At 37.8% G+C, this 20,439-nt stretch overlaps 1 protein-coding gene across 2 annotated transcripts in view; it reads right to left on the bottom strand.

Annotated features, from left to right (window-relative positions):
• Positions 1-685: 685 nt before the first annotated feature.
• The window catches only part of LOC139476716 (solute carrier family 12 member 2-like), an 87,820-nt gene continuing 68,066 nt past the window's right edge, over positions 686-20,439 (bottom strand). For both annotated transcript variants that reach the window (XM_071259437.1, XM_071259447.1), the window contains 6 exons: positions 14,355-14,600; positions 13,160-13,274; positions 12,691-12,777; positions 11,837-11,954; positions 11,109-11,176; positions 686-10,416 (listed from right to left, as the gene is read on the bottom strand). In XM_071259437.1, coding sequence (XP_071115538.1) covers positions 10,281-10,416; positions 11,109-11,176; positions 11,837-11,954; positions 12,691-12,777; positions 13,160-13,274; positions 14,355-14,600 — 770 coding nt within the window. In that variant the 3' untranslated portion in view covers positions 686-10,280. The remainder of the gene's footprint in view (positions 10,417-11,108; positions 11,177-11,836; positions 11,955-12,690; positions 12,778-13,159; positions 13,275-14,354; positions 14,601-20,439) is intronic.

Genomic DNA, 20,439 nt, shown 5'->3' with positions numbered 1-20,439 from the left:
CTGAGGAATCTAAACTTTTACATGTATATTTCTCCTCATGACGGGGGATTGTCGGGTAGCCTAATGGTTAAAGCGTTCGCTCGTCACGCTGAAGATCTGTGTTCGATTCCCGACATGGGTACAATATGTGAAGCCCATTTCTGGTGTCCCCCGCCGTGATATTGCTAAAAGCGGCGTAAAACCATACTCACTCACTCACTCTCCTCATGACGGCATCATATTTTGTTGAAATCATAAGCATTGTCATGTTATTTTTTCATGTTTTCCTCTGTATTTGTGCAGAAAAAAATAATTGAATATCAATATCAATACATAATCTGTTGACTACATATCCAGGTGAGCTACAGTGTTGTCACTAGTGTTGTCACTAGTTTTCCCCTGAAATTTCATACTTTACCTTTTGCAGGTTAAACTACATGTACCTCGAAGTCTAAACATGATGTTTGGGGTAGAGGTGAGGCGTGTGTGTTTAGCTGCATGTCCTAATTTAAGAGTAACACTATTTTTCAGGGCATTATCATTGGCAGAAGCCCTCCGTCTTCCATTAACTGCCCGATGAAGGACGGCAGTTGTAAAGATCAAGGGCTTCTGCCATTGATAATGCCCTGAAAAATAGCATCACCGTTATTATAGCTAAAATGGAAGGAATTTGTTATCAAATAAAAAGAAACAAGATTGGTTTTGAAACATTTACTGCAATCATCTCAAATGACACTGACAAATATGGAAACGTCATAGAACAAATCAAATAACGTCACTATTGAACGTGACGTCACCTATCCCTACCCTATGACGTCACCTAACAGGCGTGATAATGGCCCGTCGTCAAGCAATATGAGGGCATCAAGTTACAGTGGCCCGCTGATTTCTGATAATTCTATGCATTTTAGCTATGATGCCGGATTTATGGTGGGGTCTTGCCCACTGAGATACATGTACCATGCTACAGTGTTAACCAGTACTAACTACAGACTCCTTGTTTCCCTGCCTGCGGCTCAACATTAAGGGTATCAAACAAGTACCATCTTTTTGTATGAAACGGTGGGGATCGAACCACCGACCTTCTGCTCTCCAGGCAGACACTATCCACAAGACCATCTCTTTGGGTTAGAATAGGTCCCCGCACACTATTGGCTGATGTAAGCAGGGACTCAATGAATACAGTAATACATTAAGTTAATTCTGTTAAGTTGCCATTGTTGGTATGACTACTCTTTGCTATGCCTTGCTTTATATTAGTCATTTGAGTTGTGAAAAGTAAATAATGCTGTATGTAGTTTTTTACAGTACCTGTACATACGCGAATATTGAATGCATAATGTACACCTTACAGGAATAAACCTGTTGCTTTCAGATATTTAGTGCTTAAATGGATATTATTTCACACAGGCAAGAGATTGACAGAACACCAGGTACTTGTTTAAACTTTATTGCAGATTTGTAGTTGTGAGTCGTACATTCACCCTGTTTGAGAACCAGCTGCAGTATATTGTCAACAACCCACTGCTGGGGGCATAACTTGGTAAGCGGTAACAGATTGCACTAAGATGTCAACACCGTTGTGTCAAAGCAGTAAACACAGATAACATGTACATAACCATCACCTGGATAGTTGACATACAACTGGACATTCCCTCACCTTGTTGCACAACACAACTGGGTGCAGTTGTACAGAGCAATCTTTGCGCTAAGGTGGTCGTAACTCCCATACCTTAACATAGACGTACGACAGTCATAGCGCTGAGGTTGTTTTGTACAATGGCGCCCAGGCACGGGTCATTTCACCTTCAGAGGGGGCATGGACTGAGACGCCGGAGAAGTTTCCCAAATAAATAATCTGTCCATGTCTATAATTTTCAATACACTTTCTTATAAATTAATAAATAAATTAGAAATTTCTGTCATTTCCTGAAGGTAAAGATAGAACTCAAATGAAAATACCAGAACCCTCATGAACGTGATGTGACATTATCTCTGTTGGTGAATTGTTACGGAAGTTCAGGTCAATTATGAAGGAAACCTATTCATGCTGGAAGCAGTTTTACACTCTTAAAAAATTGCACTTTCAAATAACCAAAATTTGAATGGTTTCACAAAGACAATATCAGAGAAATATTAAATCTTATCTATGCTGAAACTCAACATACTGTCCTTGTGCAACAGGCACATGAAATGACAATTCTATATATGTTCCCTTCCAAAACAAACTGTCCATTCCTCTAAGAATGAAAGGCTGCTCTGAAATATATGATATATTATATTATATACCTTGTTACAGGTACATCATTATTATTTGAGTTTTTCCAAACTCAAAGTCCTAGATTATTCAAAATTACAAGCTATGATCAAAATTGCATTTCCAAAGTAGCAGTGAATAATTCTAACAAATTAATGAAACAGATGAAAATTAATCGTTCAGAGTCTATGAAGAAACCAGTCATAACATGGTACGGATGACTGAACTTGTAACAGATAACTGTAACTGAGAATCTGACCACGAACCTCCGGCATCAGATCACTGGTATTCATGGAGATGGCAAGGCAAGCTAGGGTGTGTCTAACTGGCTGATACACAAAAAGTGTCATAACAAAAACAATTGGTAGTTCAACAGCATATGACAACAGGAGTAGAAGAGTGACCAATCTCATAATGTACATGTTGAATGTATGTTACAGAACAGACTGCTGCAGTGTCATCCAGTATCACAAAATAGTCTATCTGTGAGGACATATTGCTAATTACATTATGTACAGGACTAATTATGTGCAAAGCATAATTGCATGATCGATATTGACTATGATAAATGTCTGTCACCATTATGAAAGCCTTTCAAAGCAGGAGTAAAGTGAGATCTGGAAACATTTTGTATGCTGAAAAATGGCAACATTTCCTTCAAAGTGACGGAAGGTTTCTAATATAATTTTCTTTTTTTTTAAACTATTCACTAATATTGTAAATTAAATGTACCTTAAAAAGAAGTGATGAAATCAAAACATCTTCAAAGAACAAAAAAAACTTGCTACAAGCCCATGCCTTTATCACAATGTAGCTTAAGAGATTGCTGAAGTGATTGAATATTAACTAACTCACAAGGTCATGCCACTAATCTAATGGCTATTAAAGGAATATGAGTTATATCTAAACAAAGTAAGTGAATAATACAGTTAACAATACGAAGGTAGGTTTGGCTTTGCATGAAGAACAGGTGTCATCCATTGGGATGTGCCATTCATTAAGAATCCATCTAGAAGACAATATAATACCCATCTGACTTCAGTTATCTAAATAATATAGACTCTCAGCACCTAGTTCCGTATCTCAAGACAATAACTCCAAGGTGATCAATCCTGGTAGCACAAACACTATTCATAACGCTGCATTGTTGGTAAGAGACTCTGTAGAAGTATTGCATAGGTAAGGTCCAAACCTCACTGGACTAGAGGTCTTTTCTATGGCAGACATTGTCTGGTTCTCAGGAAGAGCAAGCAGCAAATTCCCCCTCACCACAAACAGTAAAGTCTTAAGAAACCAATTCTCATACTTATATCACAAAGGATCTTTATAAGAATTTTAGGACAATATTCTTGATGATTAATTAACTTGCTGGAATATGACAGTGATAAAAATGAGTGTTATGCAGCTTAAAGGAGACGCGGTCTGGGTAAATTAACCTATCGCCAGATATGAGTTAACCATGCCCTAGACTATCAGGCAATAATTATTCATCCACAGATTCTTTTAAAAAAAAAATGACAATGTCCCAATTTCACAAATGAAACATTACAAGGTCTAAGCCTTCATTTTAAAAGGGGCCAAAACATTGGGTATAGTCTCGCTTAAATAAAGAATAATGAACATTAAACGAAATACATCATGTGATATATCACCATATGTATAAAGTGTTTCTGCTCGTCTGGGCATGCATGATATGAGAAGCAGAACAGAAATGCTTATGACACTGTTAGGAATGGGAGTTGAGACATGAGAAAATATGTGAACTTTGCAGCTGTGGCTCCTAATTGAGACAGTGGAGATAAGCAAGTTGCTAAAGCAAACAGCAATACCAATGTATGACATGAATTGCAGGAATAAATGTGGCACAATTAGGAGATAACCCTACTGTGTTTTGAAATTTGATGAAGTCCCACTGTAGAGTACATACCTCATATTTTAATTTGGAACCGAGCGCTTCAGCTCGAGGTTACAAATTCTGATTCACCAAACTAAGTATGACATGTTTTTCTTGTTTCATAGGGAGTAAACAATGTCTTCTTATCAAATGCTCTTGAACAGTTTCTCCCTGTCTAAATGCAAATAATGTATCATATTTGACCAACTTAGAATCTTGCCATCCAATTACAAAGGCAGGGGAAGGTATGATAAGAAACATATTTGGCCTGCAGATCTGAATAAACCGAGCATTGGTTATAGTAACAGTTATGAAAGTTATAAGACACTTCAAATCAAGTAAACATTAGACTTTGTTTATTTCAAAACTTCTGTTGAGGATTTCTATAACACCAACTCTATAAACATAAAGATAAAATGTGTCAAAAAGGTTGAGGTTTCCAGAAACCTGTTACAAATATTTAAAAATGAATAAGTCTTAACTATTGTGTGTCTTAGGTGATGAAGGTTAAGACAGAACAACATGGTGAAATTTTAAAAATATCAGATATATATATCCTACGAAAGCCACGAATGTACTTCTGTGCTATCTCATGTTTCGAGTACAAAAAGGCTCACATGAACTTGTCCGCTAATATTTATAACAATATATGAAAGTTCTTGCTTCAATATTTGACATTCCTAGTGGGCCAAAACATGCCTTTATCATACCTTGTCCTTTAGTCATGATGAGATATGAATCTGAAATAGATTAATAAATGTGCTGATGAGGTCACAAGTATCCCTTGCCTTGCAACTTACATACAGTATGCAGAATACATAGGTCGAATATGGTAGCTAGGACTGCATTAGAAACACAAGACACCAAAACTGACAAGATAATTTGATCAACAGCTGAGCACCAGAAAAAGACCTTTGCACAAAAGACAGTGTATAAGTATAAACCAAGTGGACAACAAAACGGGTAAATAATTAACAAGATGTAAAATGTTTGACAAAGTGACCACTTTCTGAAACAAGGTCATGTATTCCTCTTTCACCTAAACCATAATTACAAACAGATTTGGGGGAAATCGGATAAGATAGTTATGATGTATAAATGCAATTAATTCAGTGTTAATAATTCATAAAAAGGACAGCATTTTTACCTGGCTTACAGATTCACCAACCTCTTATTTTCTCATAATCTTTTCCTCTTGCCTGTTAATCAATTTCCATGATGAAATACAATATTAAAAGATCAATATGAGAAGAGAAATTAGACTCTATATTTATTTTCATAAGGGTTGTCAGAATGACTCTAGGTTTGCAAGATCAAAATATACCAAGATTCTTCAATTTCAATATTTCCTAACACAGCCCAGTTTGTGGGAAATTAAAAGTATTAACGTTTAATGTAGATATTAATAGGTCTGATGAAAACGACAAGCATGTCTGCATACCTTTCTGCGCACAAATGCTTGTTGTGTTTATGACATTTTGTAAATGGATCTCATGCAGTGCTTATATATAGGAACAGTACTTGGACCCTGGCCATACCACGCCCCCTTGGTGAGACTGCCGAAGGTGATCCTGGAATACATAACCCTGATTCTTAAAAGCAAAAGCTGATATGGAACATATCATGTAGCAAGAACAAAAACAGGCAACCTCAAATAAGAGCAATATATTATCGCAAGTATGGAATATTTGAAATATAAATACATGGCCGTGATTGATGTAGACATAGTTATCTATGGAACATGATGTATATAACATTCATACATGATGTGTTGCATATGTTAAAATGAAAGACAATCCACCACGGCAGGTTAACCCTCGTCTCAATGACACACTACTTCCACAATGAAAGTCTTGCATTCTGAAATTAGACATCATACAGTGAAACCCAATATCATGTGTGGTGCTTGAAACAAACTGGACCCTAAGCACTATGATTTGAGATTATTTTTTAAGATAGAAAGTAAACCCTTTACCTCTTGCATCTAGCAATGGTACCACAACAAAGGAAATAACATAGTGAACCAGCTTTACATTACCAATATTCCATATTACTTGACATGCCAAAGGCAGCTTTTCCGAATGTAACCTTATTGCACATTTATCGCTTATCATATTCATCAATTGAAGGATTATCATTTCTCGGTCTAGTAACTATTTAAAATATGAGGTCCTGTAAGGAGTATCAAGATTAAATTTGCCTTTCTATTTTTAGAGAAGGTTAAGGGGAAAGGCAACAGTTAGTGAATACTCGGTTGACAAGTTATAATATTGCAATAAAAATAACAGTTCCTAATTATAAGGTAGATTACTTATCCTATGCAGCATCTTGTATCTAAGAATGTGTAAAGAACTAGCACCACACTTCATTCTGACCTATGATAAAACGAAGTCGTCTACTAGTATTCACAAATCAAACACAAAAAGACGTACCTGTCTTCGTGTTGATAGTTCAATACAACCAAGACCTCTATGTAAATGTAAACCACACAAAATAATAACATCTTCAAACAACAATATAACAACTTAACATTGGACCCCATTTACTATAAACTCTATAATCTGCGTCCCAATACCAATTTCCAAACAATCCCTCATTAATATTACCAAACACATTTCACCACGAGCTATCATGATTTATCATGCCATAAATACAACCATAATGTCAACGAATGATCGGATACTTAATGATATGGGACTCAACCTAAACAGAAAAGTCAATTTAAAATCATTCTAAAATTAACTCTGTACCAGATTGCAGATCACCACAAACATCCAGCTCAAGGATGATCAACAAGTATTCTTGTTTTGAACATTAATACAGGGCAGATACATTATCATTACTGGCATCTTCTTTATCTATTAAATAATTTCCTCAAGTTTGGAGAAATCATAAACGTCTGAGAGTTGTGAACTTTTGTCCTCTGCTAACATGGATTTTGTTATAAGGGTATTCAAAGACTCTAAAATCATGAAGAACAATTCTTATAGATGGAAATCTCTAATGATGGAAGAAATATGGTTCAATACAAACAGCTTGTTAGCACTGGTTTCAGCACAAAGTATAACTCGGCATAATGATGTTGGTCAATAATACAAATTCCAAAATCATATTAAAGGAGACCATTCCATCAACTTTAACTGATAACCCTTAAGTTTGTTTAAAACAATTAAATCAGTTGGAATGAAAACGATAATCTAAATTTTGAGCCAAAAGGTCAACTCCTGACATATTTTGTAAAACATTGATTAAAACAAGGCACAAAAACTGATAACACACAGAGAGAAATAATCTTACACAAACTTCACGTTTCAATTAAATATTTTTCTATGTACAATGTTTAGAAAATAAGATAAAACACAAAGCAAACCCATATTTCTGTTGAAATGATGGATCAACACAACCGTTTTCAAAATGCAGTCATACACTGAGTCATACACTGAATGACATGCATGGCAGCATCCTACATACACAAGCACTCATTGAAGGCCACACCACCTACTTCCAACAAGTCACCTCAGTCACACAAACATAGCATTACCATCACCTTCCTTGAGAATGAATAAATAAAACAGTACAATCAAATCAGTGCAGTACTATATGTCTATGTACAGATCTGATACCCACAGGTATTGTCATGTTCTTATTACAAACATTATATTCATCACATCATTTGGTATGCAGATAGTCTTAGTGGCCCAACAATACACCTGTATCATATAGAATGGTCAAATACATTAGCCTAAATTTTTTTTAAAAGAATTGGTTCTCAGGCAATGACTTTTGAAAACATAGAGCATGTGTGCGGGTTTTTTTTGGGGTGGGGGGGCAGTTCAAACTAGTATGTAACCAAATAAACAGTGGTGTAACCAAATAAACAGTCTTGTACAATCAGCCTGGGAGAGGGCCTCCCCACATAAATGATTTCCTTGATGAGTAAAATACTGGAATACAGTATTTGACTACTATTGGACTTGGAACATTTAAAAATTCTTGTGGGTTTTTTAAATACTGGAAATAAAAACTAAACATGCGGCAAACTTTATGATGATGCAGGCGGTGCCTGAGAACCAATACTATTTTTTTTTAATGCAACGGTGCCTATTAAGGAAAATCCAAAGTCAACAATGTCTGAAAGTCCATAAAAGAAGGCTCTCCATACTGACTGTGTTAAAGGTTGAAACAAAATTGGTTTAATGATTTTATTTCTTGCCTACGGATTGACATTGCGCATTTTCTTGACAACTAATTTAAAATAGACCTGGAAGCTGTTGATTTTCAAAAAGTCTGAGGTTTAAGTCTACTTCAACAGACACATCATGTTACAGATTTTGGTTGAACAGTCATGTCTTGTAGTGAATCATTAATGTACTCCGTTTGACTCATGAAGACAGTATGAGTGAGTGAGTTAATATTTAACGTCACAAAGACAGTATGAGGAAACTATAGATTGAAATGCTTTGCCCTTTGTTATATAGATACGGTAACCCTAAAGTTACATATGGATTATAATGTGCATCCCTTGTATTGTCACATCTACAATATGTTTTATACATCTACATGTTTCTAAATATATTTTTGGCATGTGGATTTCATAGTTTGCACCATCATCTTGTGTTTTTCAGGTGTTTTTTTATGCATCAACAAGTTGTTTCTTTAGGTCCATGCTAGTTTGCATCATATGAATAATAAATACAACATATTTTACCATAAAACATTTGGTCTCATTTGAATACGAATTTAAGATAATGATCATTGGTCTTTTTTTGTTTCACATTGTAAATGTGTCATTTCAATACACTTGACATAATAATCAGATCATTTTTTATTATGCTTCTTTCTAAACACAACAATATGCAATGACGTCTTTTCCCTCAAAAAAACACATGGGTTGGTCCAAGCAGAGACCATATAATAGATGGTCTCTGGTCCAAGTCAACCGAAGCACTATAAATGCTATCTTGTCAATTATAACTATAAGCACACTTCCAAATAGGATGTCATGAGATTCATTGACTAAAATGCTGAACAGTACATATATAGGGATATTTAATGGAGTATTCTCAAAATAAACAAACCTACAGTCTACTTGCTGTAAATGAGATTCGCCCCCAGCTGTTTAATTGCATTTATTACAATAAACCATTATGTAACTTGATTTTTTGATAGGTTTTCAAACAAAAGAGATCTGAAAGCATCAAGTTCTAGGATTGCAAGGATCTCCCTCCTAGTTGGATAAAACAGCCTATATTATCAACAATGTATATCTCTGGCCGACAAGTTCTCCTGGTTTGTCACTTGTAACAAACCTTTTGACAACTTGCTTGTACTTGAGATCCTTGTACTTAGGCCCTTGTTGTACTTGAGATCCTTGTACTTAGGCCCTTGTTGTACTTGAGAGCCTTGTTCTTAGGCCCTTGTTGTACTTGAGAGCCTTGTACTTAGGCCCTTGTACTTGAGAGCCTTGTACTTAGGCCCTTGTTGTACTTGAGAGCCTTGTACTAAGGCCCTTGTTGTACTTGAGATCCTTGTACTTGAGATCCTTGTACATAGGATCCTTGTACTTAGGCGGCCCTTGTTGTACTTAAGATCCTTATACTAAGGCCCTTGTTGTACTTGAGATCCTTGTACTTTGGCTCTTGTTGTACTTGATATCCTTGTACTAAGGCCCTTGTTGTACTTGAGATCCTTGTACTTAAGCCTTGTACATAGGATCCTTGTACATAGGATCCTTGTTGTATTTGAGATCCTTGTACTTGGGCTCTTGTTGTACTTGAATCCCTTGTGCAAACAGTCAAACCAGATTAAATGGCACTTACTGGATTAATGTCTACTTTGAATAAGTGCATAATCCGTGTATGTATACATGCAGCCACGACAATTTAGTGTTAAATACCATAAATGCTTGGTTCCATATATCATATACAAATATAACATCAGTACTACAGTAATAACCTTGGCTCTTAGGAGTCCTAATCCCATGTTCCATGGATTGTGTAAGTCGTCTATATCCAAACTCCTGCATAAGTTCCACTGGACCGAGATGTGGTTGGTGAATGTCACATATAGTAGCTCCATTGGCCTACATTGTCACCAGCTGTAATAAGGTTCCTGTGTCAGGTAAATACCATGGCCCTGTAAGACTGTGTACTATGAGTAGAATGTGAGAACACTGGTTTGATTGCCTCTAAGTAGAAGTATAGGTGGCATGTCCCTTGTGAGGGTGTCTATCCATGACATGTACAGCCCAGCAGAGCAGGTGCCCTTTCTCGGCATAGGCAGGGTCCTGGAACACAAAACCAGAGAAATTATAGAAAAAATATGTAAATGTTAATGATTAATCAATGTTATCATCCAGAAGAAAGAAAGAGATTATGAGACCGACAAACAATGAATTCAAACTAAAGTGCTGAGTCAATAGCTTGCAAACATTATAACTTATAGCAATATTACTTAGGATATATGTGGAGTTATGCATCCCTCCCTTTTATACAACAAGCCGGAAGCGAGTGGCATAAAACCTAATGCAGTACACATTAGCTTGTGCGATGTCACGTGACTTTCATTGACAACTTGCAGGTTTTTGGTTCTTGGCAGGGTGCAATAGATTCATTGTCCCACTCAGAAATCCATGTGCAGCCTGTGTTCTTAGTGGCAGGATATAAGGGATTTATTCTCAGCTCAGAAGACACTTCCCTCTCAGGCGGACTACATAGTATTTTATCAAGATCACATGAACCAATCAGATCCCAAGATTCTGACAATTTTCTAAATGCCCAGGGGGTTATGTCTCTTAAATTATATAGGAATGTTGTTAACAGTCATTGCCTGTTGGAGCAGTTTCAGGAAAAATGGATTTCTCTGTACCAGTCTATGCAGACAGGATTTCTTGTAATATCAGTAATCCTTGTCTACTTTCAATGGCAGTTTCACGGGGTTATTCCATCAAAGGAATATGAATAAATAATATTGGCTTACATGACTATCAGGGATGCATCTCGTGATTTCTCTTGCATCAGCTCTCGAAGTCGAATGTGGCGATTTGTCTGTAACACATAAAGACACAAGTCATCTAGAGATGATATACCCTCCCATTTCCTAGGAAGAGTGCTCCGACATAACACACGGTTAAGAAGGGAATGATGTGTCAAGTGCTAGGTGTTTGTTGTTTAACTCTGCAAAGCAATATCCCAGCTGTATGATGGCGTTCTGTAGATGATAGTCTAGACCAGACAATCTAGTGATTAACATCATGAGCATTGATCTACACCACTGGGATACGATGACATGCATCAACCAAGTCAGCAAGCCGATCCCGTTAGTCACCTCTTATGACACAGCATGGGTTGCTGAAGACAAATTCTACCCCAGATTTTCATGAGTGTCAAGTGCAAGTTGCTGCAGTAAAAGAGTGGCCCTCACATTTAATTCCTGAATTGAAAAACACCTAGACACCTAGGAGAATACATTATGTTTTGGTATCGATACAAAGTAAACTTTTCTATCACAATATGGGTCTGTCATGTGTATTGGTTCACGCCTGACAGGCAAGTCTTTAGGGATATCATGTAATGCAAAAAGATATGAAATCTACACACATGCAAGAATATCTTCACATGGAACAACTCCTCTTGCAATGTTTCTGAAACAGAGCTGTGTTTACACACAACAGAACCAACCATCAACACAATGTGGTTAAATCATACCTTGTCTTTGAGCAACTCCATCTCATCCTGTGTGGTTTTCCAAGGGAACTTTTCCTCTGTCTCTCCTGCCTTGGTGTCCAGTACCCAGTCACTCACCAGATTCTTGAACTCCATCTGACTGGGAACACAAGACAAATGAAGACCTCTCAATAGGTGACATCATGTTTATATCTCCCTGACTAAACAGTCTACAACTATGTCTCTAGCACTTCTCAATACCATTCGATCTCCTCCACATCAAATGTCTCCTGTAAGAAATGTCATATTAATACACCCTGAACAAATGTATTGTAACCTCCAGCATGGCATACAGAGGACTGTGCTTCACGGTCCTGGACCAATTGCCAGGCTAGGTACAAAAGTTAAAGTTAGTAATTGAGTCCCTATCCCTGAATACAGGTAAGAATAATCATTACCTAATACATTGATATTCATCACCTAATTTGAGATAACAGTAAACTACGGTTATAACGAACTCGAAGGGAACACAATTTTAGTTTGTAATAACCGTAGTTCGTCATAAGCATATATACAGCATATGATTGGGACTAAAAAATAAGTTTGTTATATCGGTCAGTTCGTTATAAGCTTGTTCGTTATAAACGTAGTTTACTGAAAATAAAATAATATTTGGTTTACACTTACTAAGACAGCCACATGGTACCAGCCTAGTGCCCATTGTATAGCCCAACAGTAGCTTAAATGAGCCAGGTTTTTGAGTTGGTGAAAGCAAAGGCAGGTGGAACATGAAGTTTGTCTTTGCTGCCAAATTAGCTAAACTTGTGAATGTATAGTTATGTTTGCTAGCCTGACAGAAACAAGGCTATCAGTGAAGGGCATGTTATTGGACCTACCTCTCTTCACGAGGAGCCTTGTTGACATCAGGTAACACAGTCATGTCCTTACACTCGATGCGGAACTTGGACAACAGGGTGGCCATCCTGAAACATCATTTCTATCAGTTGGATCCTAATACTAGGAACATTTCTCATTTCAATCAACATTTACAAGTATAATGTATTGCTGAAATCAATACAATCCTGGACCCAATTCCACAGAGATCTCATCATCATAACCGTCATAACTCCCCTATTTAACACAGACTACTAGTTGACGATAGCCACTGAATTAAGATTACTTCATGGTTCCCGAATCTCCCCACAGGACTCTTTTAGTCCACTAGTCCTTAGTGATAGCAAAACCCTAAAACCCCTTAAAAATGGCAAATTTCCACTAGTCCTTATGATACCTTAGCTGTTGGGGAGTTTGATAAGGACGACAAGACTAGTGCCAATTTCTAGCGCTGACTGGACTATATCTTACTGTCTCTGTTCCCTGTCCAGATCGCCCTTCTTGGTGCCTGCAGTGAAGACCCTCAGTTTGCAGCCCCTCCAGTGAGCCTTGGTTGTAAGGATGTAGGGAATCAGTAGCGTCAGACCTGCACAGACAGCATCATGTCACAATGCACCACTAGACACTTGTACTACAATAACCAGACATGAGAACAGCAAAACTTATTTTTTGAGGAACATCGCCAATCTTGGTGGGCATGGGTATTAAGTGCATTTTACATAATTCTGAGAGGAATCTGGGGAAAATTCTCATGCCTGAATAACAGCCAGATCTTGTGAATGTTTGAATCTATGAGGGATCCAGGGGTCCTTAAACTTGAGAGCAGTGTTCAAAATTAAGGGGGTTCTAGAGCTTTTACAGAATTTGAATCTAGGGACCCTCTAAAATCTTCAAATTGTAACATTAGGGTGATAACAAGGACCCCTTGACTTACATGCTTAATGTCAAACATTGTGACAGCACTGTGAGAAACTGATGCAGATTTAGCTGTCAAGATTAACCTATCAACAAATCCCTGGATGGTAACTCTACTGTATAGACATAACCAACAGTAATCATGTGGCAGGGCATGCTTTCAGTGATAAAAGAACTTTACTGACTATATATTGTTTTGCTAACAACAATAAGGTCAAGATTGTTCAGCATTGTTGGCCATATCAACAGTAGACACGTGTTTTTTTTGTTTGATGTTTAACACTGCACTTAGCAATATTCCAGCCCAATGAATATGGTTTGGACCAGATAATCCAATGATTGACATCATGAGCATCGATCCACGCAGTTGGGATACGATGACATGCATCAACCACGTCAGCAAGTCTTACCACCCGATCCCGTTAGTCACTTCTGACAACAAGCATAATCGCCTTTTACAACAAGCACGGGTTGCTGAAGACCTATTCAAAACTGGATCTTCACGGGTCCAGTAGATTTGTGTGTTCATGGAACAGAATCATACAGGACACAAACTGTAACCACTGAATCTCATCAGTCGGAGGGAGAAGCATGGAGCATGGGACATATGGAGGAAGTAAAATAAGCTGACGTTTGTGATTTCAATACAATACTCTTTCCGTAAACTAACTTCTACAAAATAAAAACAAACATCCATTTTTTTATCTTTTGAAATATTAAATGCTAAGCATACAAAGAGATCCATACTTACCACCATCATCAAACAACCACCAAACATCTATGGTCCCTTTCTTGGGGTGTCGCTTAAACATATTAATTCCTTTTAAGACTTCAATGTTCAGCTTTTCCCTTGATTTGCTGGGACCATTCTGTATGTCCCCAGGTACCAGGTTGGTAGACTTGGAAGGCATGGGAGCGTTGTTGTCAATCCTGTCATAGCTGCTGTGGAGGCGGTGAGGGGGGGTGTCCTCCGGAGTTAAGTCGTCATCGCTTATTTCTAGAACAACAACACATAGTGGAGGTCAGTCAGACACCTTTATCATATCTCGTATCCACTAGTGGTTATCTCAACTACACATACAAATATCAAAAAGACCAAGGAACTGTTACAGATCATAAAAATCATGCTTTCAAATAAATATATCACCATAAAAGATAACCTGTAATGACAAAGATGCTGAAGAGTCACCTTGCCAAATTACTAGAGACATAAAACTTAAAATTTGTGAAGATCAACCATTTTATCTTAAAAACAACATAAAAGCAAAGGCTGGTTCAGCCTATATGTGATAATCTTCATTTATCCAGGTTATTGTCATCATATACGACAGTCCGCTTGGCTCTTAATGAGAACGATGAATTGCAAAATAACCCAAAATCGGGAAAAATCTACAAAATGTCAATACGGTCCACGGCAATGAATACTCTGTACCCAACATTATCTGCTTTTTGTTATTTTTATTCCCATCAGTTGTAAAAGAAACTATCATGTAATTAATGTGTACAAGTGTAAAATGTTGTAAAGTTAGTAAATGAATCCCTTGGTCAGGTAACACTAACAGTGAAGACATGGCAGCGTTGCATTATCAAGTCGTCAACAAGATAAAGTCGAAATACTGGTCACGTGATGGACGTCAGCAAGCAACAGTCCCACCAATAGTTGTGACCATCAGCAGTGACACCAGCAAATCCAACAACAAGGGCTGTGATAGGAGTCACATAGCGATTAAAAAAATCATGTGATGATCCCTCTTTTGGTGTCATTCCCTGTTGCATTGTTTAGCATGTGCATGTTTGCGCTGTTCCTCCTACTGTTGTGCTCCCCTCCGTTCAAGATGTCAACTTGTGCACATGACTGTTTTCTTCAACAACTTTTTCCAGTGATGGGGGAAAAAATGACAAACAGCAGATAGGGTTGGGTATAGGGTATTCATTGTCGTGTACTGTATTGATCTTTAATAGACTATTCCAGATTTTGAGTTATTTTGAAATTCACAGTTCACATCTGGAGCCAAAGACTGTATCTAATGTGTTACCAGTGTTGATTGCGAAAGAATAATTCACTATTTAAAAATAAGACAATCATGAAAAACTTCAGATCAGTGATCCAAACATCATCTAAGTGCACCTTAAGCCTTGACTTTTGTTATTTGTGCAAACTAAACACTGTTACCATAATTTCATGTGCAAGTGCTCTTAAGTTTTGAAAATTGCTAAATTATAAAACCATATGAGATTGTCCTTCTTTGCAACACTGAAGTGCAGAGATGGCCATTCCAATTTTCTTAAAGTCAGATGAATTTGATGTATCATTTATATTTTGCTCCCACATATGTCTCCAAAAATTATACGAATTGAAACAGTTTCATTTAAAATATATTTGTGGTACCAGACTTAAGCTGGTTAATAGAAATGATAAAATTATGTCTGACTGCTACTGGGGCTAGAACTCAACCAGAGAATTGTGTTCAGGGACTTATCAAAGTTTTCAATAGAGGTGTTGGTTGTGAATCTAGACTTGAATTAAGAAACAGCTTTACAACACATGATGAAGTTACATAAAAATGGGTTGATGATTTACACTTTATATTCATGCCACATCACATGTCCTGCCTTTATTCTTGTTGTATCTTGTATCGATACATAGATGCCTATATCATGTCACAAAATATTGCAATTCATCAAACCTTTAGTGATTACATAAACCCTAGAAGGAAGAGCTGCCATCTCTACATGTGACTGTTATGTGTCAGCCTTGAATACCTCGGCTGAGTCATAGTGAGTGATACAACATCTTTGTGAAGTAGGTGCAATACAAAGTATGTAAATGAAGATGTTTGTTCCAATAAACCTGAACGAAACTAACATCTTGTCTAATTATCATGTGAACCACTTTTGTTTTCAGACTTAACATTTTATGCGGACTCGATCATGTAAGTGAACTGCTGAATTCAGAAACTTCAATACAAACTAAAGACAGGTTGGTTTGTTGTTTAACGCAGCACTCAGCAATATTCCAGCTATATGGACCAAACAATCCAGTGATTGACAACATGAGCATCAATCCATGCAGTTGGGATACAATGACATGCATCAACCATGTCAGCGAGCCTGACCACCTGATACTGTTAGTCGCCTCCTACGACAAGCATAGTCGTACAAACATTTGGTTTGTGTGTTGTTTAACGCCGCACTCAGCAATATTCCAACTACATAACAGGTCTGAAAATGCCGATATTTTTCCTAAAAAAGCAAAATGATGCTTCATGATAGCATGCCAGTGCCAAGAGCAAGATGTAAATCTTTTTTGTGTGTTTTGTTTGTTGTTTAACGCCACACTCGGCAATATTCCAGCTGTAAGACGTTGGTCTGTCAATTATAGAGTCTGGACCAAACAATCCAGTGATTGACATCATGAGCATCGATCCACGCAACTGGGATCAATGACACGCATCAAACAAGCCAGTGAGCCTTACCACCCTGGGTAGTTTTAAGATGGTGTAGAAAACCCCACCCTCCCCAAAACAACAACCGAAAATGGTAATGTTTCGTAACTGTTTTGATCCCTTTGCCTCAGAAGTGTTTCAGATGGTCAGTATACATTGTATATACACAACCAAATGTTTTCTCAATTCGTGGATGCACAACTTAGCATGTTCTATTGCAAGTTAAATACACGATGTCATCATACTGGGGTTATATTGATTGTCAGAAAGTTTTTCGCCCCATGGAAAAAGAGACAGCCTTGTGGAAAGCATGAGCGATTCTGTCAGTTTGTTGCTTAATATTCCAGCAGTCTGAAAACAGTTAGGTCTGGACAACATAAACCAGTGAGTGACATTATGACAGGGTTGAGGACACAACAAACCACAGGAGAGAGTCTGCACCATATCCTCTCCTGACACGGGTTCCTGGCTACTTATTCTACCACGGCTTCGCAATGGGGCACTAGAGGAGTAACATGTCATCACCATCAAGGCAAAGGGAAGAAACATGTATTGTGTTGTATTGGTGATGTTTTATGCCTAGCCAACATATTGAGTCTAAAGTTTTGAAGAGATGTATATGGATAGTTACAGCTTTAAATAGAAAATACATCTATATTTACTCCATTGTGCTGCTCCAACTGAAATTCAACAGAAACATCATGCAGTAAGTTTTCATGGACAGAAAGGTTTTGAGGAGGACATTAGCCAGTCAGTTTCATTGGCCGCTGACAAGATTAAATGGACCAGAACGAAACATATCCACAAATTCATGAATGGCGCAGTGAATGTTAACATAAATATTAATTTTATCTCGCTGATTTCATCAATAATAAATTATGGAAAGCAATATAAGATCAACATTACTAATGCCCAAAGTGTGGACAACATGGCATGGACTTAACTCTGTAACACCCTGTGGTTTCTCAGGGTTTGTTCTACCATCTTGCTCCAATTATACACCAGAAGCACATCAACAACAACAGCAGTGGCAGGTGTAAAAGCTAGATAAGCTGTGCTCAGTCAGGTGTCTGACTTATCCCACATCTGCTGGCGATGTTGGCGATGTTGGCAAGTAAATGGGGGATAAGTCAGGCACCTGACTAGCCTCATGCTATAACTAATGCTCTTGTAACAATCAGTCACCCATTGTTATTGTATTGATTTCGTATCACAAAATATTTGAAACGATCGGAACCGAAGTATCACAGGTGTTACATATCACCACTGTGGAGAGACATTATTCTACTTCCTCAGCGGGCAGAAGATAAAGCAGACATCTAACATAGACGGGAAACGCAACATTGGTGCACCGGTGAATCGTGAGTTTTCATGCGCCAGTATGATTATTTTCTTCTGTATCGATACAAGATTGGATTGGTTGGATGGATTGTTGTTTAACGCCACACTCAGCAATATTCCAGCTATATGACGGTGGTCTGTAAATAATCGAGTCTGGACCAGACAATCCAGTGATTGACCACATGAGCATCGATCCATGCAATTGGGATCGATGACATGCATCAACCAAGTCAGCGAGCCTGACCACCCGATCCCGTTAGTCGCCTTTTTGGACAAGCATAGTCACCTTTTATGGCAAGCATGGGTTGCTGAAGACCTATTCTACCCTGGAATCTTCACGGGTCTCTCGATACAAGACGCCATGCTTGCTGAAATACATTACTGTTCATTTAAGGGCAAACGTAAATATGCATATCGAGATACGTATCGTAGCCTTTGTATTGTGACACATATTGTATAGTGACCTTGCTGTGTCGTTTCACCTGTACTCTGATACTATGTACTATTGTTGACAAGATAGACCAGTTGGAAACATTGTGTTCATGTTCATCAACATAAAATTTTATAGAATCTGATTCTGTTAGTTTAGCTTCTTTAACAATTCCATTTACATCATAACTGATATTATCACTGACAAAATAACATTCAAGTATATGAAATTCATCAGTTATACACTTTCTTCTCAAGTGTATTCACTGGCAGAAGCATTGTATTAATAGCCTGAACTTGTCCTGCCACATCTTCTTCAGTAAAGTTTATCTGAGGGCAGGTCATGTTTACCCTTTTCACAAACACCTGGTGTCATCACTGATTTTCAGCGATCCATTCATAAAATTTTCACCACTAATTTGCCTTTTTCATTCTATGGAATCTATTTTAGAGGATAATCGACACTGGCTTTGACGTTTCATAATTAGATATCTTAGTATGAGCTGTGTCATATGCAAGTTTACTAAATACTTATTTGAAACAGGTTCTGACAAGGGACTAAAGTCACAGACTGTAAGAATGTGATAGTATCTACAGGTCTACTGACAGTACACAGAGTTTAATGTGACGCACAAATGTGTGTCCAGTATACAGAAAAGAGTGCCCAGTACGTACAAATGTGTGTCCAGTATGCAGAAATGTGTGCCCAGTACGCACAATTGTGTGTCCAGTATACAGAAATGTGTGTCCAGTACGCAGAAATGTGTTGTCCAGTATGCAGACATGTGTGTCCAGTATGCAGAAATGTGTGTCCAGTACGCAGAAATGTGTGTCCAGTATGCAGAAATGCGTGTCAGATTTTCAAAAATGTGTGTCCAGTATGCAGAAATGTGTGTCCGGTATGCAAAAATGTGTGTCCTGTATGCAGAAATGTGTCCTGTATGCAGAAATGTGTGTCCTGTATGCACAAATGTAGAGAATGGATGCAGAGAAAAAAAGATACTGCTTCCCGAGTTACACACAATAATTGTCATTGTACCTACAGCACATCATGAGCAGTAACAGGTGTCTGTCATTTCATATATCAATCATGATTCATTCATGCTCTAAAGTAATATCTAAATGTACAGTAAACTACACCTTTTCATTACTTCACAGTAACCTCATTTTGCCTGCAAGGACCCTTAAAATTAATTATTGGGGTCCCCCTGACCCTCACTTTGTTAAGACAAGGTAAAATCCTGAGTCCATCAGCCAATACACCACTTTTACCTTCCAGGACAGTGAGTGAGTGAGTTTGGTTTAATGCCACTTTTAACAGTATTCCAGTTATATCACGGCGTGTCAGCTTAATGTGGGAGGAAAGCCCGAAGTAATGAAGGTCACAGACGTTTACCACTTTGGTGAAACCCACCGGTATGGTCCTGACAAACATTCGAACAGCGAATTGCGGTGCTTTAGACGACTTGGCCACCCATGTCCCCTTCTACCAGGACAAATGCCGAGCGATTTGCAATGCTATTTAGGGCTGGTGTGAAACAACAGATATGGCTGACATGATGAGAGGTGCAAATACTGAGGGACAAAGTAATAACAAGCATGAAATACTCACATCCCCTG

This window comes from Haliotis cracherodii, unplaced genomic scaffold (genome assembly GCF_022045235.1).
Source record: "Haliotis cracherodii isolate W230 unplaced genomic scaffold, xgHalCrac1.p SCAF_1, whole genome shotgun sequence".
Lineage (NCBI taxonomy): Eukaryota > Metazoa > Mollusca > Gastropoda > Lepetellida > Haliotidae > Haliotis > Haliotis cracherodii.
The sequence above is the reverse complement of the archived record's forward strand: the minus strand, read 5'-3'. Positions and strand labels throughout refer to the sequence as shown.